The sequence below is a fragment of the Medicago sativa genome, chromosome 2, assembly GCF_051527215.1.
Source record: "Medicago sativa cultivar Bolivia chromosome 2, Bolivia_mono, whole genome shotgun sequence".
NCBI lineage: Eukaryota > Viridiplantae > Streptophyta > Magnoliopsida > Fabales > Fabaceae > Medicago > Medicago sativa.
In genome coordinates this window covers 79,465,695-79,492,940 of record NC_140750.1, presented here as the reverse complement: position 1 = coordinate 79,492,940, position 27,246 = coordinate 79,465,695, and the positions used below count along the sequence as shown (strand labels likewise).

The window sequence follows — 27,246 nt, the reverse complement described above, 5'->3', positions numbered from 1 at the left end:
GAAGCAAAATGAGGCGCCACGTGTACTTATGCTCATAGAAGTATCCTTTTGTATTATATAAAGATACAAAGAGAATACACATATCTCCTAAGTTTTTTTTTTTATTTCACTGCTTCCCTTTATTAAATTATTTTATTATTTTGGCCTTTAGAGGTTTGTCAAAGTTAGAGTAGGCCTCATGGCCCAGTGAACATAAGTAGAAGTCTCACTCATCAAAGAGATCATCACACTAACATCTGGAGTTAAACACGCAGCATTGCATGTAAGTTAACTCTATACCAAGTGCCCTAACCTTTATTGGCTATTTTTTATAACATTATTAAAACTATTTGGCTAAATTGCATTTTTGGTCCCTTAACTATTTAGGTAGTATCGCTTTGGTCCCTTAATTAAAATTCGATTTATTTTGGTCTCATAACTTCTCTCTGTTACACATATTGGTCCTTTCCGTTAGTTTTAATTAAAAAACGTTAGGTTTTCTTCATTTTCTTCTTGAATTTTTCTGGAATTCTTGTTGCTGAAGGTTGATGAAGATGATATGAAGATGAAAAAGAGGAGAAGAAGATGAAGAAAACCTTATGTTTTTGAATTAAAACTAGCGAAAAGGACCAAAATGTGTAACGGGGAGAAGTTAAGGGACCAAAATAAATCGAATTTTAATTAAAGGACCAAAGCAATACTAGCTAAATAGTTAAGGGACCAAAAATACAATTTATCCAAACTATTTTATTATTTTTATGACATTTTTTATCTTATTTTCCAAAAATTATTCTTTTTATATTTGAGTGCAATAGAAAATTTATATTTTGATTAATATAAATTGAAGTGGGTTCTATTTAAACAGGGTTTAAAAAAGAAATCTAACATGCTTGTTCACAATTAGAAATGGAAGATCCTTGATCCAAAAATCAATGTGATATACATAGAAAGGAATCTATTAAAAAAACACCAACTTGTAACCATCTAAATCAATTTAAATTGAAAAAACTTAGTTAAAAAAATGAAAAACTTATGCTTCATTGAATAACTAACTTTAGAACGAATTAACAAACTAATATATATTTTATGCAACCTTCAATTTTTCAATACAATTTTGGGAGAAAATCTTGAATCAACAAACCCTAGCAACATTCATGATTTGACTATGTTGATGGACTATTTCAATAACAAAAAGTGCTTACCTATAAATGTCTAACTCTATGACAACAATTTTGGCCTTGAAACTACTTCTAACATATTCTCTATCTTTTTTTCAAAAGTAGTTATTTAACCAATAATGTGTGAATAGAATAAACAATAGTCTCGTAATGTGATAGTTTATATTAGGCTTAATTGCAGTTTTAACCCCCTAACTTCCCTAAAGTTGCGATTTTGCCCCCTAAAAAAAACTACAAAACCGCCCCCTAAGTTTTGCAACTGTAGCAGTTTTGGCCCCCCAAGACAAAAAAAATAAATAAAAAAAGACACGTGACACCTCACTTAGGGTGCCATGTCAGCGTAAACCGAATCAAAATTGGCCTTGGGGGCCAAAATTGTTTAACAGCTAAAAGCTTATATATTGACATTCTCAAATAGTATTTTAGTTTAAATTGAAAGTGTCATTGTATCCTCCACTAATTGATAAACAATTTATTTAGGGTTAATAGTGTTTTACCTCCTGTAATATAGGTCATTTCCGGTTTTCCTCTGTAATTTTTTTTTTGAATTTCATCCTTGTAATTTGAAGATTTTTTGGTTTTGGACCTTCACGGAAAATTTCACCCCCTGTAATTTGAGCAAATTTCGGTTTACCTCCTGTTAATTTGAGCAAATTTCGGTTTACCCCCTGCCATATCTTCGATTTTGTACACTCAAAATTCATGAAGGTCCAAAACCAAAAATCTTCAAATTAAAAGGACGAAATCCAAAAATTTTTTACAGGAGGTAAAACCGGAAATGACTTATATTACAGAGGGTAAAACACTATTAACCCATTTATTTATAACTAGAGGGAGTAATAAAGAAAACAAAATATCTATGTGAGTTTAAAATCAATTAGTTGAGACATTGTATTACATGTGTAAGAGGACGAGAATTCAAACCCCGAATTTTCTACTCATTCACCACCTTACAAAAGTTAATTTCTATCCACTACTGATAAAAAAATAATTTAATTTTTATCAATATGACACTCATTACAACATAAAGGGAGTAATAAATCATTTATGAATAGTTTTAGAAGTATTTGTAGTTCAAAAATATTTATAAAAAAATCAGTGAAACTCCACCAGCATTTAGAATTTCCGGTGTAAAAAACAACGAAACTATTAAGAAGGAATGATAGAAAAACTAATACGCCACCATTTATCCTGGTAAGATCTAGTGCATACTATAAACATAATATTTTTTTGAAGGAACTATAAACATCTCTGCCGATGTGAGGGCAGTGTTGGTGGGTGATCTGTAAGTACCTCTATAAGTGCCCTTTGGGTCCAGAGGCGTGCCCTGACCCTGGTGGTGACCGGAGCCGAACCCACCTAAACTTTCTGTAACAAAAAAAAAAAATACACCTTTTCATGTCTAACATGTAAGCTTGACAACTTTCTTCATGCAGATAAATTAATATATGGTCATTAAACATTCCCGGTTAGTTGGGTTTGACATGTATGATGTATCTGTTTCAATTACATTTATTTTGAAGTATAATAAAAAAATATTTGCATTTTATTACATAGGAACATATGCTTTGTCACTAAAGCATGTATATACTTTCACTACCAAAAAAAGATTCGCACTACCAAAAAAAGCATGTATATACTTTATAATAACAACGTACTTTAACAATGTATTAGGTAAGTTGACTACAATGTATTAGGTGAGTTGACTACAATGGTAAAAAAGATACATAGTTCCTTTCACGAATCATGTTAAACCATATTTTTTAACGGTAAATATTAGTAATTAATTATTAGATTGATGTTTACTCTTTTTTTTGTATGAGTTTAAGCCAAGACTTCCAACTACTTAACCTTAAACTCAAATTTGACATACAATTTTCCTTTGTCTTTATCTATCTATTGTGATATTCTTCCTCTCTTCTACCAGCCTTTCTAACACATCCAATATTACCTTTGGCAAGACTCTTATCATCTGTTCTACAGTGGAAATTATCTCAACTTTCTCTCTAATCATTTCATTTGAGCACTCAACCATCATAACTTTATAATCTATTTTGCGGTTCCTCTTGGTTCACTTGCTTATGTGAATTTCTTCAAGAATTTACAGGAACCAATACATTTAAGTACCGCGAAGCAGTTTGCACGAACTAATTCGCGGTTTTCTAGTGAATCCAATGATGGTCAGTAACAAGTGGCATGGTGCGAAAAAAATTCTGTATCAATGGACTGAATAATACTATATGAAAACTCTCACACAAAGATGAAATCCCAAGTTTGAATCCGAATAACTATTTTTTTTAAGGGAGTTAAAGAAAATGTTCATCCTAGCAATCTCAACATTGCAATTTAAGTTAGTTCAATTAATATATATATATATATATATATATATATATATATATATATATATATATATATATTGAAGCAATTATCTGTCAAAAAAAAAATATATTGAAGCAATTAATTTTTTTTAAAGATCTTTTGAAACAATTTTAAAATCATATATTTGATTCTATTTATCGAAAAGACATCTCTTTTTGAAACAATTTCTAACCATATATTTGATTTTATTTAAACACAAAATATATCCTTTTCGAAACAATTTCAAAATCATATATATGATTTTATTTGAATCCGAAATACACCTTTTGAAACAAATTCAAAACCATATATTTGATTTTATTTAAATCCAATTTAAATAAAAAATATATTTTGAAATAATTTATATATATATATATATATATATATATAATATTTGAAAATATCAAAGAGGTGCACATAGGTGAGTATATAAATAGAATTCACATGTGCTGAATATCATACCACTTTTCATAAACCCTGAAAAGAAACCCTAGTCTCCTTGAAGCACTAATTGACTTCACTAACACGAGTCACTAGAGAAGGTGTGTTCGTGTGGACTTAGTAAAAACATAATTTATTTGTTCGTGATCAAAAGTGTTTCCACAACAAAATTTATGCATTTCAAGAGGTAACATTTATACCATTGATTCAAGAATAGTTTTGAATTTGAGTGATCATATTTTCCGATTTTCGTGTGTTTATCTAAATATGTGTTGATCAATTATGTTAATAGCAAAATAAAAAATAAAAACTATTTTGGAGGGAAAAAATGATTTTAATTAGAATTGTATGATTGATTTTGTGAGTGTTTGATTCTACGGTGATAACATTTGATTTTGAATTAAATGATTCAGACTAAAATTGAATTTAAGGTAAAATTATTTATATTTGAACACATTTACATAAAAGTCACTTCACAATAAAACTGAACTAATTTAGATTGATCTGATGATGTTGATTTGAGATCTTAAAGTGTGCTCTTACTCAATATCTCATATTCTGTTATTTCCAATACCAATTTGATTTGAATCAAAGTCTCATATTTATAATATACTCCTCAGTCTCATATATATTATAAACTAAACACGTTAACTATTTAATAAAATTTTAAACAAATTACTTATATATATGAGACCAAAGAATCATATATTCAACTCACATTTTTTTTTAACTAAAATCAATTTTAAAAACGAGATAATAGTAACTTTAGTCCCTGAATATGTAATGATTAGTCATTTTAGTCCTTCAATGTATCAAAATTTCAAAATAGTCCTTGGTTGTGCATTATGTTAGTCAAAATAGTCTTGATACTAAAATAATCTCTCAATGTTCACAATAACTCTTTTCATATAGGGACTAAAATGACAATAAGCATGTACTTATAAGGACTAATATGACAATAAGTAAGTATACTGGATGACTAATCTGACAATATTAATGAACTATTTTAATGTTGAGGACTATTTTGACTAACAAAATGCACAATCAGGGACTACTTTAAAATTTTGATACATTGAAGGACTATTTTGACTACTCATTACATTTTCAGGGATCAAAGTGATTATTACCCCCTTATTCAAAATTAATTTCATTCATTCTATAACCAAACACACTAAAAACTAAAAAGTGCAAAAATAGAAATTCTTTGGGTTGGATTACATTGAGGTCGGCATCACGGGTGATGAGTAGAATAGTTAAGGACAAACAGGTGATGTGTGGGTCCCACATTGTCTTCTCATGGTCCCACAGTCCACTGCTCACTCCCCCAGCTGCTTATTCATTCATCAGTCTATAAAAGCAGCTGCAAACCACTCCCAGTTTTCCTACTAAAAAATCTTCAAATTAAAGTCATTTTAACAGTAACACTTATTATTGTCACCAAAAAAATAGTAACACTTTAATTTAATTTAATTTAATTTAATTTAACCACCTTCCCCCAAACATAACAACCAAAAACAAAAAGAGAAAAAATAAAACATTGCCTCACTCAACACACATAGCTGTTCTTTATCTTTTTCTTATTCTCTTTATTCTACAAAAAGAAACAAAACAGCAATAATATTAACAAAAAGTAGAATCAACACACATTTCTCTGTTACTTCCTTCTTCTTCAGGTCACTGGTTTTGCTTTACTAAGTTGAAAGATAAGGTTCACTTTTCATTATTCAACTTCAAGTTCATAATGTGGAAGGTTCCATCATCATTGGTTCTTCTGCTAGCATGTTCTCTTATTGGTTCTGTTATAGCTTCTGTGTCTTATGACTCTAAAGCTATCACCATTAATGGACAAAGAAGGATCCTCATTTCTGGATCCATTCATTATCCAAGAAGCACTCCTGAGGTATTATTATATAATATTTTTACTTGTTACTGTAGAATGAGCTTCAGGGTTGTTGTATTTTATTGTTTTTCTCAAATATTTATGTGATTTGTAAAACTAAGTTGGTTTTTTTGTTCATATTTTCAGATGTGGCCAGATCTTATACAGAAAGCTAAGGAAGGAGGTTTGGATGTGATTCAGACTTATGTTTTTTGGAATGGACATGAACCTTCACCTGGCAAAGTAATAATAATAACTAATGATAATTAAAACAATGTCTTTTAGTTTTGGTAGTAGTTCTGCTCAAACAGTGCATAGTTATGATTTATGAGTGAAAAATAATCATTTTTTTTTTGGTGTAGTATTATTTTGAGGGGAACTATGATTTGGTGAAGTTCATAAAGTTGGTGCAGCAAGCTGGTCTTTATGTTCATCTAAGGATTGGTCCTTATGTTTGTGCTGAGTGGAATTTTGGGTAGGGAAATTGTTCCTTTCCTATCTTTTTGGCAAAAATATTTGACACTTGTCAAACTAGAAATGTGTTAATAGATTTGCTTAATTGATTTTTAGGGGTTTTCCTGTTTGGTTGAAGTACATTCCTGGTATCAGTTTTAGAACTGACAATGATCCATTTAAGGTAATATTTTCAGTTATTATTATACCTTAAGCACTGTTAAAGATTCTCATTATTTCCCTTTTCATTGATTAGTACCTTCTAATTAGTTTTTGTTTTTATATATTGCCATAATGAAGTTTCAAATGCAAAAATTTACTGAGAAGATTGTTGATATGATGAAAGCAGACAGGCTATTTGAATCTCAGGGTGGTCCAATAATTATGTCTCAGGTAGACTAAACATGCTGCTAGCTTTCTACTTAATCTAATTTTGCTTTAAATTATCTTATGTTTTATTTATTGACTAGAACTTGTGATTTTATGTAGATTGAAAATGAATATGGACCTATGGAGTATGAAATTGGTGCTCCAGGTAAATCCTACACTAAATGGGCAGCAGATATGGCTGTAGGACTTGGTACCGGAGTTCCGTGGATCATGTGCAAGCAAGATGATGCTCCTGATCCTGTTGTAAGTTCAGCTGAATTGTATCATTTTTTAAGAAAATATTTTTATTCATGAATGCCTTCAATGATTTTAGCCTCTAATTTCGACGTAAAACGTTGTACAGATTAACACCTGCAATGGCTTCTATTGTGATTATTTCTCTCCAAATAAGGATTACAAACCAAAGATGTGGACAGAAGCTTGGACTGGCTGGTATTGATGCCTTGCTTCTTATTTCTTAGGTTTCCATAAGAATGAGATAAATGCAAGCTAGATATAATATAAGATTGACTATACATTGCTTTTGTTCCTCTTTTATGTTTGCAGGTTTACGGAGTTTGGAGGTCCGGTACCTCACCGACCTGCCGAAGACATGGCATTTTCAGTTGCAAGATTTATACAGAAAGGAGGATCATTTATCAATTATTACATGGTAACTTCATTGTTTATTGAATTTAATGTGCTGTTGTGTAGGGTAACCATTTTTTAGTATTGAACTTGGCCCATTATTTTGTTCATTTCAGTATCATGGAGGAACAAATTTTGGTAGAACTGCTGGTGGTCCTTTCATTGCTACAAGCTATGACTATGATGCACCTCTTGATGAATATGGTAAACACAAAGGATTCTAATACTTGTTATAACCAATAAGAACTATACATATTTTATACACTTAAGTAGGGTTTTAATTTTGTTTCCTGTGTACAGGATTGCTACGGCAACCAAAATGGGGTCATCTGAAGGATTTACACAGAGCAATAAAACTCTCTGAACCGGCTTTAATTTCTGGAGATCCTACCATTACACGGATCGGAAACTATCAAGAGGTGGGACTTGTTTTAGTTACGGGAAAATTATCAAACCTATCTAAAATGCTTTGTAACAAGACTGAATTTCTATCTTTAATCATTACTGTGCAGGCTCATGTGTTTAAATCGAAGTCGGGAGCTTGTGCTGCATTTCTTGGAAACTATAATCCAAAAGCTTATGCAACAGTAGCTTTTGGAAATATGCATTACAACTTGCCTCCTTGGTCTATAAGCATTCTTCCTGACTGCAAGAACACCGTTTATAACACTGCAAGGGTGAGGAAAAAAACATTTTCATTTCTGTAGAGCTTGACCAAAGATATGTGATTGAGTAGATTCAATAACATTTTATATTCAGTTATAGTCTTATTTAGCAAAGTGGACGTCACACCGAAGGAAAATAATGAAATTTTTCTAGTGTCTTATTTTTATTTACATGATCTTGTTGGACTGAATTTCCATCTGCAATGAACAGAAAGATATTCCTCTCGGAGATCCAAAATTAAAATTCCAAAATCTCTTTACAGGTTGGTTCTCAGAGTGCCCAGATGAAGATGACTCGTGTTCCTATTCACGGTGGACTATCTTGGCAAGTGTTCACTGAACAAACAGCCTCTACTGATGATAGTTCATTCACCATGACCGGTCTACTAGAGCAGTTAAACACAACAAGAGATTTAACCGATTACTTGTGGTACTCCACAGAGTGAGTAATAAACAACACTGCAGTTATGAAATGATGACTCATCATTCATTTTGGCTTCTCCATGTCTTATCGCTAACTTGCCCCCTTCTTTTGCTAGTGTTGTGATTGATCCCAATGAAGGATTTCTGAGAAGTGGAAAGGATCCTGTTCTTACAGTGTTATCTGCAGGGCATGCTTTGCATGTTTTCGTCAATAGTCAGCTGTCAGGTGAGGAGCATTATACTGGTTTATGAAATTTCATGTTAGATTAAAATTTGATGTATGCTCTTGAGGATATGATACATAGTAACAATACTTGGAATGAATATATCTAGGCTTCATTAAGTTATCAAAATTAGTCGCCACGCTTGCTTGACCTTTCTTATTCAAATAAAAAAAAATAGTCCGAATAAACTATTTTACTTCAAAAGCTAATAATTATCCGCTAACATCGTTACTCTCCTTTTGATCAGGAACTATATATGGAAGCTTAGAATTCCCCAAGCTAACTTTTAGCCAAAATGTGAAGCTCATACCTGGTGTCAACAAAATATCTCTTCTAAGTGTTGCAGTTGGACTCCCGGTTCGTTCTCTCTCTCTCTCACACACAGACATTGAAAATATATAGTTTTAAGAACCCCTGCGTTACAATACTAAGCCGATTTATCTGAATCATGAACTGTATTGTAGTATGATCTTTCTTGACAATTCTATATTACTTACTTGCTGCTTGTTACTGTAACACAGAATGTTGGCCCTCATTTTGAAACATGGAATGCTGGTGTTCTTGGCCCGATTACATTAAATGGTCTCGATGAAGGTAGAAGGGACCTGTCTTGGCAGAAATGGTCTTACAAGGTTCTGCCCTGAACACCCATCGCGCTTTCTTCTCTCTATATTTCCTGATTTTGCTCAAAAATTCATTAAAATTACTGTTTTATTTAGGTTGGTCTCCATGGTGAAGCCTTGAGTCTTCATTCTCTCGGTGGAAGTTCCTCGGTCGAGTGGGTTCAGGGGAGTTTAGTTTCTCGTATGCAGCCATTGACTTGGTACAAAACTACCTTTGATGCCCCAGACGGAATTGCACCGTTTGCTTTAGACATGGGAAGTATGGGAAAAGGACAAGTGTGGTTAAATGGACAGAATCTTGGCCGTTACTGGCCTGCTTATAAAGCGTCCGGGACCTGTGATAACTGTGACTACGCAGGAACTTATAATGAGAATAAATGTAGAAGTAACTGTGGCGAGGCTTCTCAAAGATGGTGAGTGAGAAACATAAAGTTTTCCTCATAGTTTTGCCTAATGCCGATGATAAATATTGATAAACTAATCACTAAATGGTAATTTCAGGTACCATGTTCCTCATTCATGGCTGATACCAACTGGAAATTTATTGGTTGTGTTTGAAGAATTGGGCGGTGACCCTAATGGAATCTTTTTAGTTAGAAGGGATATAGATAGTGTATGTGCAGATATTTATGAGTGGCAGCCAAATCTTATAAGTTATCAGATGCAAACTTCTGGCAAAACTAACAAACCTGTGAGACCAAAAGCACATTTATCTTGTGGCCCTGGACAGAAAATATCATCGATCAAATTCGCTAGCTTTGGTACTCCAGTAGGATCTTGTGGAAACTTTCATGAAGGAAGCTGTCATGCTCACAAGTCTTACAATACCTTTGAAAAGGTATTGCTATAGCTAGACATAGTTTCTGATAAAACATGATATCTTTTTAAGTTAAGATTCAATGCATATACATTGTCAGTATAAAAACTTTTTTCCACTGTCAGCCGATCATAATTGTCAGATCATTAAAAATGTTGCATCAACAGTGTATCAATATTTAACTCTTTGCAGTACTAAAGGCTCTAAAATAAAATCTTTTAGGTTCAAGTCGAAAAGTCAAATTTTCAACCATTTGTATTTGATTGTCACTTATACTTGTTTCATTAACCAAAAGTGATTTTGTTGTTTCAGAATTGTGTTGGACAGAACTCATGCAAGGTAACCGTGTCACCTGAAAATTTTGGAGGAGATCCATGTCCAAATGTCTTGAAGAAAGTCTCGGTCGAGGCCATTTGTACCTGATCATTTCAACCTCAAGAAAACAAATGGAAACAACTTTCCATATTGATATTTTTTCCCAAAATCGAATACCGAATTTTCGCCTCAACCAAATTCTAAACTACTTATAGATCACCATGAGCATTAATTTGGCTTTTACCAAGGTGAAGTTGCAGAAAACACAACACACTATCTGGTTAAAAGCCGGTGGAGATTCCTGATATGATTGTGGAAGTGTGTATATACTTGTGTTCTGCTTATTATACAAGGTGAAAGGTGAAGATGATTTGCTTAGAAGCACAATGAGGGTATATTTATTAAGTCCATGTGCTATTGATTATTTTAATTTAATGTGGAAGCCACTTGCTTCTTGTATCATTATTTTATCATTGTAAGCTGCATGGATAGCAACTTAGTTGTTTTATTCTTGTAAGAAACTTTACAGGATAAAACAGGATCAATCATATTAAATTGTTGTTCTTGTTTCTTTTATTGCATGCTTCATGCTTTTTACTTTCTACTATTATATTTACCTAATAAGATTAACTAGATCTAAATGATGTTTTGAATACCAAATTTTTTTTCTTCAAATTAAATACTTACCAAACCTTGATTTATTTTGTAGTAGTAAGAATTTGTCATGCAATGAGTGTAAAAAATTAGTGAGTAGATAAATATGCATCATATAGAGAAACAATTGTTTTGTAGTTAAAATTTTATTTAGGTTAATCTGTTTACATTTAAAAAAGATAAAAATCATAGCTCAATTGATAATGTTGATATTATTAGGTTGGTCGTCTTCACTAGTGTTTGAATCCTCATCTTCACAAATGTATGAATTTCATGTGAATTTCAGGTTGTACTTGTCACTTCCTCTGAAAAAAAAAGCACTTTAATTGTTATATAAATATAAATCAACATACATTAAGCACAAAAAATTAATATAAATCAACATAATTGATAATGTTGATATTATTAGGTTGGTCGTCTTCACTAGTGTTTGAATCCTCATCTTCACAAATGTATGAATTTCATGTGAATTTCAGGTTGTACTTGTCATTTCCTCTAAAAAAAACACTTTAATTGTTATATAAATATAAATGGGGTAATAGTCACTTTAGTCCCTGAATATGTAATTATTAGTCATTTTAGTCCTTCATTGTATCAAAATTTCAAAATAGTCCCTGATTGTGCATTCTGTTAGTCAAAATAGTCCTTAACACTAAAATAACCTCTCAATGTTCACAATAAATCTTTTCATATAGGGACTAAAATGACAATAAACATGTACTTATAAAGACTAATATGACAATAAGTAAGTATATTGGAGGACTAATCTGACAATATTAATGAAATATTTTAACATTAAGGACTATTTTGACTAACAAAATGCACAATCAGGGACTACTTTAAAGTTTTGAGACATTGAAGGACTATTTTGACTACTCATTACAATTTCAGAGACCAAAGTGACTATTACCCCAAATATAAATCAACATACATTAAGCACAATTTTTTTTTAATATAAATCAACATAATACTAGAGCATTTGGTTATCCTGGCTTGCTTATTGGATGGCACAACATGAGCTATATGTGGCAAAAAAGGAGAATGGAATATAAATTGGTTGCTTTTTTATTGGGTGATTCTGTTATTTTACAAATACAAAACATCCACGTTTAAGTCACCAACTATGTCACGAAAGAATCCATTTATCTTCTAAGAAGGGAAAATGGTTTTGACTACATACATGTGCATAATATACCATTTACTCACTAACTAACTTTGCCCAACTCTTATTACTAAATTATCTAATGAAACTCTTGTTATTAATTATTGTTAATTAACAAGTCAATACGACGTCGCTTTAACTCAAATTGAGTTGCCATCTACAACTACGCCACCATGGTCCATGGACCATGTGTTCCAAAGAAACTATAGGAAACTTGATTTGACACATTTGATGGATGATAGTTATAGTACTTTTCAACCTTAAACATAACTATTACACGTAAATAGTTCACGCGTATTTTATTTTTATCATGGAGTAAGGAGTATATACATACATGCACTCCAAAATAAAGTTGAAAGTGACACCATGCTAAATGTGTAGTACAAACAAAGATATTTTTAAATGAGAATTCTTCCTTCTATTCCTCTCAAAAAACATACTGATTGAGTCAGTTGATAGCTAATTTTACCCTGAAAATCTTGTCCATTATTTTTAATGAGTTCTTTTAATCACTTTTTTTTATCTACAAAATTTAAATGCAATATTAGAGAATTCAAACCAACTTAGTTCAATTGACAAAAATTTAACTCATATTGAAAGAAAAAAAAAACTTAAATCTCAATGTGATTTGAGGACTTTATTTTTAGAAGTAATAAATAACTCTATAATCCAAAGTTTACTTACCTTAACTTTTTTATAATAACTCGGAGAATTCAAGTCTTGTTTCATTCAAAAGAGGGTATTATATTGGTATTTTTTTTGTTGCCTAAACTATTGTTTGTCCGAAAGTCAAATAATAATCTTTCAAAACACGAAAATTCACTCAAGAGATGACTTCTCACAACCATATGCATTGAGATCGAACTTATGACTACGTACCTAAGAAATTTTATTTATAAGTAGCTATATGACCGAAAGTATGCTTACCTCAACTTTTCCATACCAACTTAAGAATTCAAGTCTAATATTATGATGATTGCCCAAATCACTCTTCGACCAAAAACCCAGATACTAACCCTTTACAAAAATCTATTTAAAGAATTGACTTCTCTAACTATACACACCCATATCGAACTCATAATCACATACTTATAAGATTGATTATCTATCAACCGTATCATAATTTGAATTTAATCATGATCATGATTCACATACTAAGAAAATATTTCCACACATAGATACAAAAATCAAAGGGGAGAGAGAGAATATTTCCACACATAAATACAAAATCAAAGGAGAGAGAGAGGGAAAACAGAACCTTAAGAACCGCCTAACTTGGAGTATAGAATATCTATTTCCTCTCAAAAAATCTTTTTTCTTTTCTTTTCTTTTTGTGTTATGTGAGTTTCCTCACTTTACTTTGAATTTCCATTTCCATTTCCATTTCCATTTCTTTCACCACCTTCTTCAAATCCTCTCTTCCATCTCTTTCATCTTCACAACAACTCTAAAATGCACTACCCCATTTTCCTCTTTGCATCACTCTCTCTCCTCTCTCTCACCTTTCTCTCTTTCTCTCTCTACAAACGCTTCTCCAAACCTCACAAACACGACCAAAAAACCAAACTTTCTGATAATTCACCTTCACAAACCGACCCAATTAGCCCGACCCATTTATCAAAATCGATTCTTTTCGAAGTTCTCCCCTCTGATTCCACGAAATGGGATACCTTGTTCGATGACCCGGATTCAGTTTTGGAAGTTCCATCGGAGAAGAAAAAGAGGAAGAAGAAGAAAGCAAAGAAGAAGAAAGAAATGAATTCGGAAAGTGAAGAGTGTGTGAAAACGGGTGTGAAGCTTGAATCTGATTGCATGTATCCGTTTACTTCTTCAAGTAGCGTTTTGCAGAGAAAAATCAAACTGCAATATGATGAGCTTGTTAAAAGTAATGAATCCAAGAAATTGACTCTGCCACAGGTATTTCAAGTTTCATATTTTTCTATAACAAATTTTCATTGTGCATTTATCAATGGCTACTATAATTGCTTGTTACTGTTGAATTTGAATTATGTGATACAAAATGTTTTCTTGTACTATAGTTTGGTTAGTGTTCCTAATAAAGGAAATAAGTGTATGTTTGGTTATGCGGTGAGAAAAATTGATTTTATGTGATTGATTATGTAAAATTGAGTTAAAGGTAAAGTGATTTGGATACATTCATGTAAAAGTGAGTTGTACAATAAGTTTGTGTTTAAAAATCAATCAAAGAATCAAAAGCTACAATTTCAAGCTTCAAGTAGAATCAAAATTCTGGACCAAAATCAATGAACCAAACATGTCAAAATCAATTTTGGTTCCTCCAAAAGTGAAACCAAACATATACCAAGTGGCAAGTAATGGTATTTCTTAGCTTTGTGTACTTCCTCTTTGTATATGCAAGCTATGCATATTTTAGGTAAGAGAAATGCTAGGGACACATTTTAAGTAATATATTTTAGGTACTTGTTCTTTTGTTAGTTTGATAATTTATTGAAGCTAGGACTTATATTGAGCATTTCTTCAAAATAACAAAAGGTGTTAGTTCACAGAGATTGCAAATTTGTAATTAGATTGGATCAGTTTTGACAGAAGAGGATGGGATAGGGATTTGTTCTTTTTGAGGGGAAAAATGTACCCACTTTAGGGTGAGTGAAAAGTAAAAGTTAAGTTATTGCTTTCACCTGAATAAACATGTTGTCTTGTAGTCTATAATAAAACATGTGAGCAATCACAATGAATGGAAATGGTTGTTTCCATTTGACATCAGGGAGTGGTATTTATGTGTCAATAGATAGAGGAATTCATGGATTTATATTTCAGTAGTTCTAAAATTAGTATTTCTATTGAATTAGTCACGTAACTCAAGGCGATGTTCAGGGCAGGCGGTGGGGCAACTTACTCGCCTTCTGAATGCATCTGGATGGTTTTCTTCGATGTTACGAAGCATGCTACTGCCTCAATTTTAAATTAATTGTTGTTTTATAGATATAAAAAAAATCATAATCATTGTATTGCTTTAATGCAGTAGTAAGCTTTTCTCCCTATTTTTTCCCAAAATAAATATTATTTGCATCACTTCTAATCCACTATATTGCAGTATGCAGTTATGGCTATGGTTAATATTTTAATAGTTATAAAAGACAGTTTACTGAAATTCTTTCACTCATGAAGTTATGTATTGTTTTTCTTAATTCTAATGAAAAAATCTTAAGCTACAAATAAGTTGAAATAGAAAGAGTAAAGACATAGTTCAAAGTTTAAATGGACTGATAACATGAATTCATGAAGTTACATGGTTGACAAGATTGTAATTCCTTATATGCTACAACAGTAAAAGCCATTTACCACTAGTGTGGATTGTTACATGGATCAAACGGCACTATAATGTCTAACAAAATCATATATAGTTACAACTCGTTCATCCATTTAAATCAATATCTACAAGCCTTGGGAAATTAACTTGTAGATTTGCTAAGAACGCTAAGTACCCTCAACTCTATGTTCACAGAAAAATATGCTCTCTCTCATTTGGAGTTGGTTTTCATTTTAAGTAGCTTGGTAATGCTACGTGGTCCTTTCCTTTTCAAACTGAGATTTTAGTGTAAAATTTATTTCAATGCAAATTTTAATATTCTTATCCTCTATTACGCAGGTTGTCCGGTTTGCTAATAGTTTGATTGATGCTAGGAATGAGCTTCAACACAAGTATGTCCAAGTTTATTCTAATGTAGTTACTTCATATTTCGCCTTTTTACCCATGGAAATTTATTTAGGAAACCATTGAAGACTTATTTCTAGTTTGCAACTATGATAGTTGCTATCTGTTTGTTCATATTGGAGGTTCTGAAGTTTTGACTTTCATTGTTAATCAAACAAAGCATCTGACTAATATAACATCGTTTTCTAGTAGAATTGATATATTTAAAAAATCAACCAACTTGAAGGTTATTTGCAAATTGAGATTCTGTCATTTTATGTAAGGAATAGATTTAGTATTATTCTTCTCAGGTTTCCAAAAAATTTATGTTGATTAAAGTTCTGTTTGCTTTTACATTGTCTTATTGTTACAGGGCTGACGTGATTCAACGAAAGTTTGTAATAACAAAGGCTTTACTATGCAAGGCAGACAGATCTTCTTTCGACCGACTTCATCAACAGGTTTGTTGTTGGATAGCAATCTGTCCCTAGAAAACCTTTATATTATCAAACTTGCAGAAACCTCTGATGAAGTTCATTTTGTTAAATTTCAGATATACAAGCTAGAATTAGAACAAAAAAGATTAGAGGAGGATGCTTTTGTTTATAACTCACTTCAATACCAGCTTAAACTTTCACCAGCATACAAAAAGGTATCATATTCTTCAATTTTGTTGCAAAAGTGTGTACAATTATTTCAATTATACAGCTTTAGATATTCATTACGATTCTTGTAGCTAGGTTGTTTGGTTTGGTTTTTGTTTATGAAAAACATCTTATCAACTAAACATTTGTTATGATATACTTGAACCTCTTGATGAAGATGCTTGAACTTGGAGTGTGCGCGGAGAAGGAAAAACTGTGTGAACAGGTAGACAACAGAGATGATGAATTTACCGACATTTCTTTTGAAGAATTATTAGCACAAGAGAAGAAGGATTCATTTTGGTTAGTTTTATACCCTTTGTTTTTTATAAAGCTTGTAAATGTATGGAAGCCACATCTTCCCTATTTTGGTTTTGGAGGGGAAGGGTTGATTTGTAATTCACCAATAACCACTTTTTCTGTATTTGTACAGGCTAAAAAATGGGAAATCAAGAGTTTGCTCAAGCTAATTTATAAGAGTACTACTAACTGTTAGTTTAGTGTGTACATCTAATATCTATAGTGTACTGTCACAGGAATGTTCTTTTTGGTTCTTTCCATGTGCCATTTTTGGTTGTTTATGGAATATAGATGATTATATTAGGAGGAATTTATAAATGGAAGTCGTTTAAATTGAAATCTATAATGTGACATACTTATACCATGAAGTTTTGAGGAGCACATAGGTGTTTACTTGGGATTTAGCTCAATAATTACTTGGTTGCCTGCAACAAATAGACCTGTTGATGCAAATTTCACGATGAACCTGGGTTTATAGCCAAGGGAGAAATGAATTGACAAGAATTTTTCAATTGAAAAAACATATATCATCGCTTAATTTAATAACTGAAGTCCCAATGAATTCCTAATTTAGCTGATCACACCATTTCAGTTTGATTTTAATAATAATATTCTAGATCTAGACGGTGGAACAGTGGGGGGATTAGTTTTCTTTGTTTGGATGAAAGGATTGAGGACAAAACTTACTTTTATTTTTTAAATTAAAGTTGCTATAAAATGTTTTTAAAATGAATTAAGTGTTGTTAAAATCAAAAATGTGTATATAGCCCGTCTTTTAAAATCCTTCCCTCCAACATCCTCCAAAACTCTCAAAACATAACCATAAAATACCGTTGACATTCCCAGTCACCAGACGGTCCCCACCCCATTTCCTTTCCTCAAGGGTCTAGCCCCATCTTCCGTGGTAGATTCTCAAAATTCATTAAAATGAATTCAGCATGTTATTGTTTATAAAATGATGTGATTTAGAACATACTCAAAATGGGTTGGAGCGACTGCGAATCATAATTTGTCAAACGGAGTGAGTACCAATTCAATGAACTAATCTCACAAACTAACGAGTAAAACTTGAACGTTGATTTTATTTTATTATGACAAAATGTCGAATAGTGATGCATTCCTCAACTTTACATATGATTATACTTTTCACAGTATTAAGTTATCTTTCTTAAACAATTTTAAAAATCAACTCTGAACTCAAATGTGTCAAGTGACTTTTGTTATCCAATCAAACTCAAGCTATACCTATTCTTAGGGGTGTTCGCGGTGCGGTTTGGTTCGGTTTTAAGCAAAAAAGTCATCCAAACCGCGAGATAAAAAAGCATGCGGTTTGGTTTGGTTCGGTTGATTTTTAAAAAGTCATCCAAACCAAACCAAACCAAACCAATGCGGTTTGGATTGGTTCGGTTTGTGCGGTTTATCGCGAGATAAAAAAATATTACATTAACTCTAATATTGCCAACTTGTTACAAAATAAACATAGGACATTTTATTTTGATGTTTATATGATAAAATATTAGGTAAAACTTATATCAAAATAGGTAAAATTAAGAAGAAACATAAGCATGAAACAAATTATTGGGCAGTAAAGAAAACAAATTCATCACTGGAAATGAATTGAAAGAGATGGAAAGGAATTATAATCGAACCTGATGGTGCAACGATGGAAAAATCGAATCAAAAGAGATTATTCTTGAGCTATGTAATTGGGCTAGTACATATTTAATTAATATTCATTATTCTTGCGGTTTGGTTTGGTTTGGTTTGGTTTCTGAGATGCAAACCGCAAACCGAACCGAACCGCGCGGTTCAGTGCAAAAGTCATCCGAATTCATCCGAACCAAGTGCGGTTTTTTGCGGTTTCGGTTTGGATTGGTTTGGTTTGCGGTTTTTCTATTGGGTTGGTTCGGTTTTGAACACCCCTACCTATTCTTGCTGAACTAAAACTAGGGAGCGTAAACCATGTCAAGCTCCCACATGTGGAGTATTTATAAACATAGATCCGGTACCATTGCTTTGCTACAATTTTAATTTCTTAGCATCTGCTTCCCATACTAATATTCAAAAAAGAACAAACATTCGGAAGATTCAAATATTGTTTTCCTCGGAATGAAGGGTAGACCAAGTCAATTTTTACATTCTTTTTGTCCCTTTTAATATAGATTTAAAAACATTCTAGTTCTACACTAAAACATTCGTTGTTACTAGAAAGATGTAACTAATTTGTTCACAGATGTGATGGAGTGGCAGGGTCAGTTGCACTGTCACTGACAGTGTCGCATCCTAAGATATGAGATTTGAACTTATCCAGCTCAGCCATCACCTCGTCCTCTGGTCGATAAATTAGATCCATCATCCGCCAAATCTGCAATAAACCGAACAAGATTTGTCAAAATTCAACCCTACTTAATGCTGCTATCTGCATGGAAGAGAAGCGTTCTAACCAAATGATAGCAGAAACATCTGTTTACCTGCAGGGTGCCACCTCCACCAGTGCTTGCACAATCATCAGATACACTAACAATTGTCCATGGATCAGTTGCATTCCAATGAAAGTCAACAACCTTATCCCTGAATACATCAATGAACATTTGTTTTCATTGGTATTGAAACGTTATTAAAGGTGTCCATCAGTGTTACATGCAACAATACCAGTGGGAACAAAAACTCCAACCACTTGAACATACTAGCATATATATAGTGCTGAATTCCAAAGAACTGAATAAAGATAAATGAACATGTGTAAAACCATCTGCTATCATACCTATGCCCCGCATGACGAAAGAATAAACCAGGGGAAGTCTCTGGTACTGTAGGATCAGCAGAACCTGATGCTTTACCAACCTAAAAGAAGAAGAAAAATAGTCTCACCGAAAAATTTATAGATAACAAAATATGTCTGGCGTCCAGATCAGTGATAAACCATAAAAATACAATATGCAGGAGTGATATCTATGACCTAGTCCGTATTAAAGGAATAGCCTATACTATCCTATAGATTCTAAGAAGAGCTTGTAGTGCACCTTTGGTGCACCATCCCTCACTCTAGTTTAGTCCTGTAACTGTTTTCTAACTGTCAATGAGTCATTGACAATGACAGCTGTAGCTAGATTACTACCAGTCACCAGCTACCCATTAACGGATTAAGGATCAAATCTATAAATAGATTGATCAACCTTGTAATTGTATTCAATCGATTCAATTATGCATTCCTCTCAACTATCTCTAATCAACCTAGCATAGATTCAAGAAATCTAACAGTCCGGGAACCTCATCTTGATGAGTTTTCCAAAGAAATTCCTTCTTTTGGCGAGGGAGAGAACCCATACAACAGGTTCCTTATATTTTTTCCTCTTCTATTTTTAATTATAAAATTACCACCTTGTTTTCAGTTTGTTCAATATTTTCCTATAAAAAACAGTGAAAACAAAAAGAAAACGTTAATTTTTACGATAAGAGTAAAACTAATCCAAGCAATAAATAACAGATAAACAATAAGCGAGACTCTTCCAAATATTTTCAATATGCAGCATTAAGATCACTTTGAACTTGCCCAGGAAGAGCTCATATAATTCATTGATGATATTAATACAAGATTAGAGTATTCCCATAGGCTAAGAATTCATATGGTAACAACAATAACTAAAAGGCTTGTGAATTCAAGTTTGTCAGCAGCCCGAGCACTTGAGAAAGAATTCAATGTTCATAGGAACTTCATTGGATTAATATTATATATATCATATGTAGTTATGTTGTCTAAAAAGGAAGGAAGCATAAGACAAAAAGGTCAGTGACTTGAAAGTTTAGGAGTTCAAACCTTTTCATGGTCCCAGATGTTTATAATTCCATCTTCGGCACCACTTCCAAATACAGATGATTTAGCAGGATTCCACTGAAACAAGTTGTGAGTCAAAAATCAGAAAACTAAAACGGCCATAAATGACTCGCACATGTAAATTTTAAACTGCAATTAATAGAAGCAAAGGCAGGATCTCCTAGCAACCTGTACGCAGAGGACTGGTTCATCATGGCCTTCAAATTTATAAACAGGAGACCCAACTCCGCGACTGTTTAGTCTCCGGCGATCAAACATGCGAACTGTGTTATCAGCAGAGCTGAAGCAAAAGCAACAAAAATTAGAATGAAGAACCAAAGTCCAAAAAAGCTTTCTGAATAAAAGGATCCAACTTCCAAGTTAAACCCATTAATGGCATTAAGATACGCAAGAACTAATTAAGCAGAAAAAGGAAAGATTAGAAAAGCATATAAATCTTAATCCATGTTCATTCAAAAAACCAGGGGCAAGGCATACCCAGTCAGAATAAAATTGATATCATGAGTATTCCAATCAACACAATGTACATCTCCATCATGTGCCTTCTCAACCTGCGTAAAAAAACTATGCAAAATAAGGAAAACACAAACAACATATTCAGGTCTAAATTAGAAATGTTTCGTAGCAGTAGTTAACAAAACCAGACGACAAATACAAAGGATGAGATCATGTAAAAAATTGAAATGAATTTACAAATATGCAAAATTCCACACATCAGGAAAGCCTGAATTAAGGAATAAGGCAACAAGCTGTATTCACCTCTTTTTCCTCTTAGAAGAAATACGGGTAACAAAGATTAGTTTTGCCGTTAGTAAAAATTATAAATAATAATAGATACGTACAACCAAGGATATGTGCATTAATAATGAATAAAGCAGCATAAATTGAGAGGAACAGGTTCATTCAAACCTTGACAGCTGGAAAAGATCCAACACGCGCATCCCAGAGTATGAGACAAGAATCATCACCTACACTACAGAACTCCTGTACACTGCAATTCACGGCGACGACAATAACACATGACGAATTTCAGAAAATGATAACATAAAGCCGTTGATAATAACTCTTTTTAAAAACAACCATTATAATTTAATAACAACAATAAAGGGACAAAATAAATCAGCAAGTCAATCCGTTAGTATTAGACTGGTGCCCAAAAAATGGAGTTTGAGCTTGTTATTCAATCTGTTTATTTGTCAGGATTGTAGTCAGGATAGAGTGCTGGTTCGTAGGATCGTACGATCCTACGCCCCACGGCATCTCAATAGTGCTTCGACTTTACTCAGGTTCGTTTTTGCTCTGTTTTTCCTGTTTTGTTGCTTGTATCCTCTGTTTTTCCTCTATTCTCTGTTTGTTTGCTTGGTTCCTCTGTTTTTCCTCTATTTTCTCTGTTGTTTCCTCTCAACTCTATCAACAACCTACCGATCCTACTTACGAATCGTGTTACAACCCTCGTGTTTAAGATCTTTTACCAACCTACCAATCCTACTTAAAAACTCGAACCTGACTACATTCAGGACCCATAACCTGAATCCCTCTTTCAAGTAAATAAAACAGATTTAATTAACAGACTAAATTCTATCATAACCAGATCAAATATCAAAATTTAAAAGTGCGAAAATTACTATTCTAGTATCAAACAATAGATAGCAATAACATGCAAATGAGTTAGCAGTGAGATATCCATTAACTTCAAATATGTAACACATGATAAGCTATTTACCAAACTCAACCATAAATGATAATAATAATTTAGATACACATAAAATGACACATGACTACAACAAGAAACAGCTACCTTGAGGGGCAAAACTGCACATCTTCAACAGTGTCTTTATGACCCCGGTAGACACCCCTGGCTCCAACGGACGGGCTTTGTGCAGCTTTCTCGCTATTTCCCCCAACATTAGAGCCCTCATTAACATTGGGTCCTTCTTCTGTAGCTAAAGTTGCAATATGATCATGAATACTCCATAACACCACAAGCTTGTCTCTCCCTGTCATTAGGTAATAGGTATTCTCACCAAATCAACAAAATTAATGTAGAATATATGGAATAAATCATCCAGAAAGAGTAAGAATATTATTGGTTTTTGTTTCCTTGAGATTAAATAAACAGCTAAAAATCTAGTATTGTGGGAGCAACATTAGCACAGTTCTATAAGTTCACCACATATAACAAATGTATATTCTATATAGCTTGTATTTTTTATATGAACAATTTAAAAGACTGTGTTATTGTATTATTGCTCTTGATAACCTACAAACTTCATGATTAAGAAACAGACGTCAATACAAAATAAACTTTTGACTTCTTTTACATTGACAAGGCAATAAAAAGGACTCAAAATCCAACCTCCGGAAAGAACAAAGGGCTCAGTTGAACACATAGCCAGTGCAAATTCAGCATTATCCTTATGTCCTGTTAATACCTGCAAAATTGTAGCATAAATTTTCATGTGCCTGATTTATGAATAAAGTTATGTTGAAAGCATATCATATTAGGCATGGTGGTGAACTCAAACTCCTAAAATTACTTGGCAACAAAAACAAGTTAACTTGGGAGTACTTAAATATCTAAAAGTTATAATGTCTTGCGATTCTTGGAAATAGCCAGTAGACGTTTATTCTTAGGCTCTGTTGCATTGACTTATTTGAACTTAGATATTGGCAAAAGAACCTTAGACCATTTGGAAGAGCTTCTACAAACAACTTATGACACGCGTATAAGTTGTTTTTAGCTTATTCCATAAGCTCTCCATGATAGCTCATGAAAACAGTTTATAACATGAAAATTGTTTGACTTTATATGACCTTTTGTTATAGACATAGTTTATACACAAGCACTTATATGATAAGTGTTTATGCTATAAGCTCTTAATCAAGTTGTTTATCCAGACAAGGATAGCCTAGACACTTGTGACAGTAACAGATAGTTATATGACACGTTAATTTAAATAAAAGATAACTTGGTCAGAATGTTAATTTCTAAAGTCACTTTGACAAAATAACTAAATCAGAAAACAAAAATACAGACCAAGTCTGGGATGGAAGTGGGAGCATCCAGAGCAGCATTATTCCGGTTAGGTTGAGATTCAACATTCCAAATCATTACCTGTTAATACAAAAAATAAATTACATTTCCATCAATGAAAATGAGAATAAATATACAAAATTCATAAGATTGTACTGACAGAGAAAATGAATTAGAATAAAAAGGCAGAATTTGCTTACATTTGGACTATCTGTATGTGTGGCAACTATATTAGTATTAGACGGGAGTTCCCTGATTCTATTTACCTGAAACACATTATAAATGTATCAGTAAACAACCCAAATGTTCAATTTCGAGATAATAATAATGTATCTTTTTTATGAATAATAATGCTTTAGTGACTTATTGAGCATTAATTAATTATGCCTTTGTTTGGTTCCGTGTTTGCTACCAAATTCTCGCATTGCAATGACTGATCCACCGTGAATTCCTGAAGCAATAAAACTGAGCTTCTGTGTTGACGTGAATTTTTACCATGATTTTCATTGTCGTGCCGTAGAACCAAACAAACTAAAAGTGTATGTTTCAATTTTGGAAGAGTGTAGAATCGATTTTAACATGTTTGGTTGCTTTATGAGCATTATTTATTGCTAGAATTTAAATCTTGTGATTCTAGAAACAAATTTATAGACTCGAGTTTTGGTTCAACTCACACTTCTACTTCTACATGAATATATCCAAAATATAAATCACTTTACCTTCAACTCACTTTTAGACAATCAATTTTACGTAGTGCATGTTTGGTTCTGTGGTGGCAAAAAATTGTTTTTTCAATAAATTGATTTTACTTAAAATTAAATTGAATGTGAAATAGTTTATGTTTATATACACTTGTGTAAAAGTGAGTTGAACAATAAATTCCAATGTAAAAATCACGTTTTGACTCAAAAACTACAAACCCAAACTTCAAGTTAGAATCAATTCTAAAGACGAAATCAATTCAGAAGACAAAATCAATTCTACTTGAGAGCAACCAATCATGTAAAAATCAATTTTACACCAACAAAATCAATTCTAACTACCCCAAGCATTGATTTTGAATTAATTGATTTCATAGATTCTCGTACTTAAAAGCTAGTTAAATGTAATTTATGTTTGAATACATTTAAAGGCAAGTTAAACAATAAATTTTAATGTAGAAATCATGTTCAGACTCAAAAACTACAAACCCTAACAAAATCAATTCTACTAGAAAACAACCAAACATTTCAAAATCAATCTTACAACTCCATAATCAATTTTAACTACCTCAAACACAGAACCAATCATAATTGATTTTACAAAATCAATTCACCCAGACTCAATTTTTGACATCAATTTTCATCACCGCAGAATCAAACACACATACGCAACAAACTAATAGATACAATAAAACACAAAATAAATTAATAAAAATTCAAAAACCTCACCTCACCAGGATGAAGAATGGTTTTAACCTTCTTAACAAACGGCGAACGCGCCTCTTCATTAAACATAGCAATATGTTCAGCAGCAGCAACCCTAGGTTTAACAATTTCACAAGTAGCAATAACAAGCGTATTTGGAGCAGTTCCATCAGTTTGTTCAGAAAGATAAAGACGATGACGATTCTTGTAAGTAGCATGATCAAGAATTGAACCCCAACGGCATGATTGTGATGGCCATACAAGATTGTGATTTGCTAGCCAGTCGTAGAGAACTGGAACGAGTGACTTCCATTGACTGTATCTTTCTTCGATTGAGAGTGGGGTTGTTGTTGAGATTGTTCCCTCTTTCTTCGATTCGTTCATCTTCCCTTTCACTTTCTCTCTCTAGAATGTGTATGAATAATTTATAATTATTTTTTTATGTATTTATATCGACTAGCTTAAACAAAGCGGGAAGAGAGATAGCAATTTGTTTGTATTTCCCGCTCCATTTTTCATTTTCTCGACCTTTTTTTGCGCTTAGATTGCAGCCCAATTTGGGTTTAATAGAGTTTGAAGGAATAGCCTTGGTACGCTTGTGGATGATACTCGGTTTAAAAAAAAAAATCTAATCAATTTTTTGATTCATTCCATTCATCACCTTTCCATAAAAATTGTATTATCGTCTCAATATCATCCATGACTTCTTCTATAGTTATGGGATCAAGAGACACATAATTTTACCGTACACGTGGTTTAGGTAAGCGTGAACTTTGTTTATCGTGGGGCTATTTGTTTAGTGTGTGAAAATCTATTTTCCCGTTTTGTTAATACATTTTTGTCATTGGTTAGTTTTAGTGACTATTGACTTGTTGAAATGGTTCAAATGAACAAATGTTGTTTGCGATATTAATATATATATATATATATACCTACTGAGAATGAAATTTATTAATATATGTATATACCTATTGAGAATAAATTTTTTTGGGGTGGGTGGTTATCCGCTTCGACCTATGACAAGCTCCAACCCTAATTGTGGAGAAGTAAAATAATATTGCATCACACGCAAATTTATTCTTGAGTCTAGATACATACACACCCTTATGTGACATACACCTATTTGATGAACACACATAAATGTGTGGTCATGCACACTAGCAATTTTTTCTCTCACCCTCTTCTTTCCCCCTTTCTCTCTCACCGGCCACCACCGCCATCGAGCTCACCCTTAAATCCCACCACCCCAACCTTCACCCTCAAATTTAACACAACAATCACCCAACATCCTCCTCCTCACCACCATCGGATCTACACTATCTTTTATTCCCTCTCTCGCCACAGCCCAGTTTCCGTTGTCGTCACCGTTCATCAACCAAGTCGACGACGCCCACAACTAATGTTACAACTCATGCTACATATTCGCAGTAGAGAAGTGGAGGTTGACAAGTGATTTGGTAGAATAAGTAGGTGGAAATAATCGCAGAGAAGGAAGGTAGAAAGGACACTCATCCGCACCGAAAAAGGAGGAAAGTGTGAGGGGATCAACGAAGGAGGAGACTCGGAGAAGCAGAGGACACCCAATGCCAGATCCAAGGCGTTGTAGTCGGTGAGGGAGCGACATGGTGGAGTCGAAGAGAAAGATTGATTCGAAAGAGGGTTGTTGGAACGTGAGACGACGACGAGATAGGAGCGGTGGTGGTGAAGGGTTTGGGAGGAGGAGGAGGAGGGAGGGAGGGAGGGAGGGAGGGAGAGAGAGAGAGAGAGAGAGAGAGAGAGAGAGAGAGAGAGAGAGAGAGAGAGAGAGAGAGAGAGAGATGGTAAAGTGAAATTATAAAAATATCCCTAATGCCACGTGGGGGTGTACAATGGGAGTGTGGAAAAAAGGATGTTGAAGAAACATTTCTTTATTTTTTTTCATTTGGATTAACAACCCTCTTCGAATCACATATGTGAAATGAGTATTATTCTTTATTTTCATTTGGATGATGTGACATATTGACCAATGCTAAAAAATTGTGTGTCACATTTGTTTTATTTTCATTTGGATAATGTGACATATTGACCGATGCTAAAAAATTGTTTGTGCTTAAACATATACTTTATCTCATTTATGCACCATAAAACTAAGGTCAATTTGTAGATAATGTAGACTTGTTGGTT

The 27,246-nt window shown here is 33.0% G+C and overlaps 3 protein-coding genes across 3 annotated transcripts; 2 read left to right on the top strand and 1 right to left on the bottom strand.

Annotated features, from left to right (window-relative positions):
* Positions 1–5,578: 5,578 nt before the first annotated feature.
* LOC146951183 (beta-galactosidase 1-like) lies at positions 5,579–10,948 on the top strand. The gene is made up of 18 exons (XM_085747151.1): positions 5,579–5,856; positions 5,983–6,078; positions 6,198–6,310; positions 6,406–6,472; positions 6,589–6,681; positions 6,778–6,921; positions 7,022–7,110; positions 7,225–7,330; positions 7,422–7,509; positions 7,606–7,724; positions 7,818–7,982; positions 8,234–8,412; positions 8,510–8,619; positions 8,865–8,974; positions 9,139–9,249; positions 9,337–9,653; positions 9,742–10,078; positions 10,370–10,948. The coding sequence occupies exons 1-18, from the start codon at positions 5,698–5,700 to the stop codon at positions 10,478–10,480; spliced, it is 2,514 nt and encodes an 837-aa protein (XP_085603277.1). The 5' UTR covers positions 5,579–5,697; the 3' UTR covers positions 10,481–10,948.
* Positions 10,949–13,248: 2,300 nt separating this feature from the next.
* Positions 13,249–17,176, top strand: LOC146951182 (uncharacterized). The gene is made up of 6 exons (XM_085747150.1): positions 13,249–14,105; positions 15,820–15,872; positions 16,238–16,325; positions 16,418–16,516; positions 16,687–16,811; positions 16,942–17,176. The coding sequence occupies exons 1-6, from the start codon at positions 13,641–13,643 to the stop codon at positions 16,976–16,978; spliced, it is 867 nt and encodes a 288-aa protein (XP_085603276.1). The 5' UTR covers positions 13,249–13,640; the 3' UTR covers positions 16,979–17,176.
* A 1,595-nt stretch (positions 17,177–18,771) lies between these two features.
* Positions 18,772–25,505, bottom strand: LOC146951181 (WD-40 repeat-containing protein MSI4-like). The gene is made up of 12 exons (XM_085747149.1): positions 25,108–25,505; positions 23,878–23,943; positions 23,681–23,758; positions 23,000–23,075; positions 22,442–22,640; positions 21,553–21,634; positions 21,121–21,194; positions 20,812–20,923; positions 20,626–20,700; positions 19,573–19,652; positions 19,280–19,379; positions 18,772–19,173 (listed from the first exon to the last, which is right to left on the bottom strand). Exons 1-12 carry the CDS (start codon positions 25,465–25,467, stop codon positions 19,036–19,038), a joined length of 1,440 nt encoding a protein of 479 aa, XP_085603275.1. The 5' UTR covers positions 25,468–25,505; the 3' UTR covers positions 18,772–19,035.
* Positions 25,506–27,246: the final 1,741 nt, after the last annotated feature.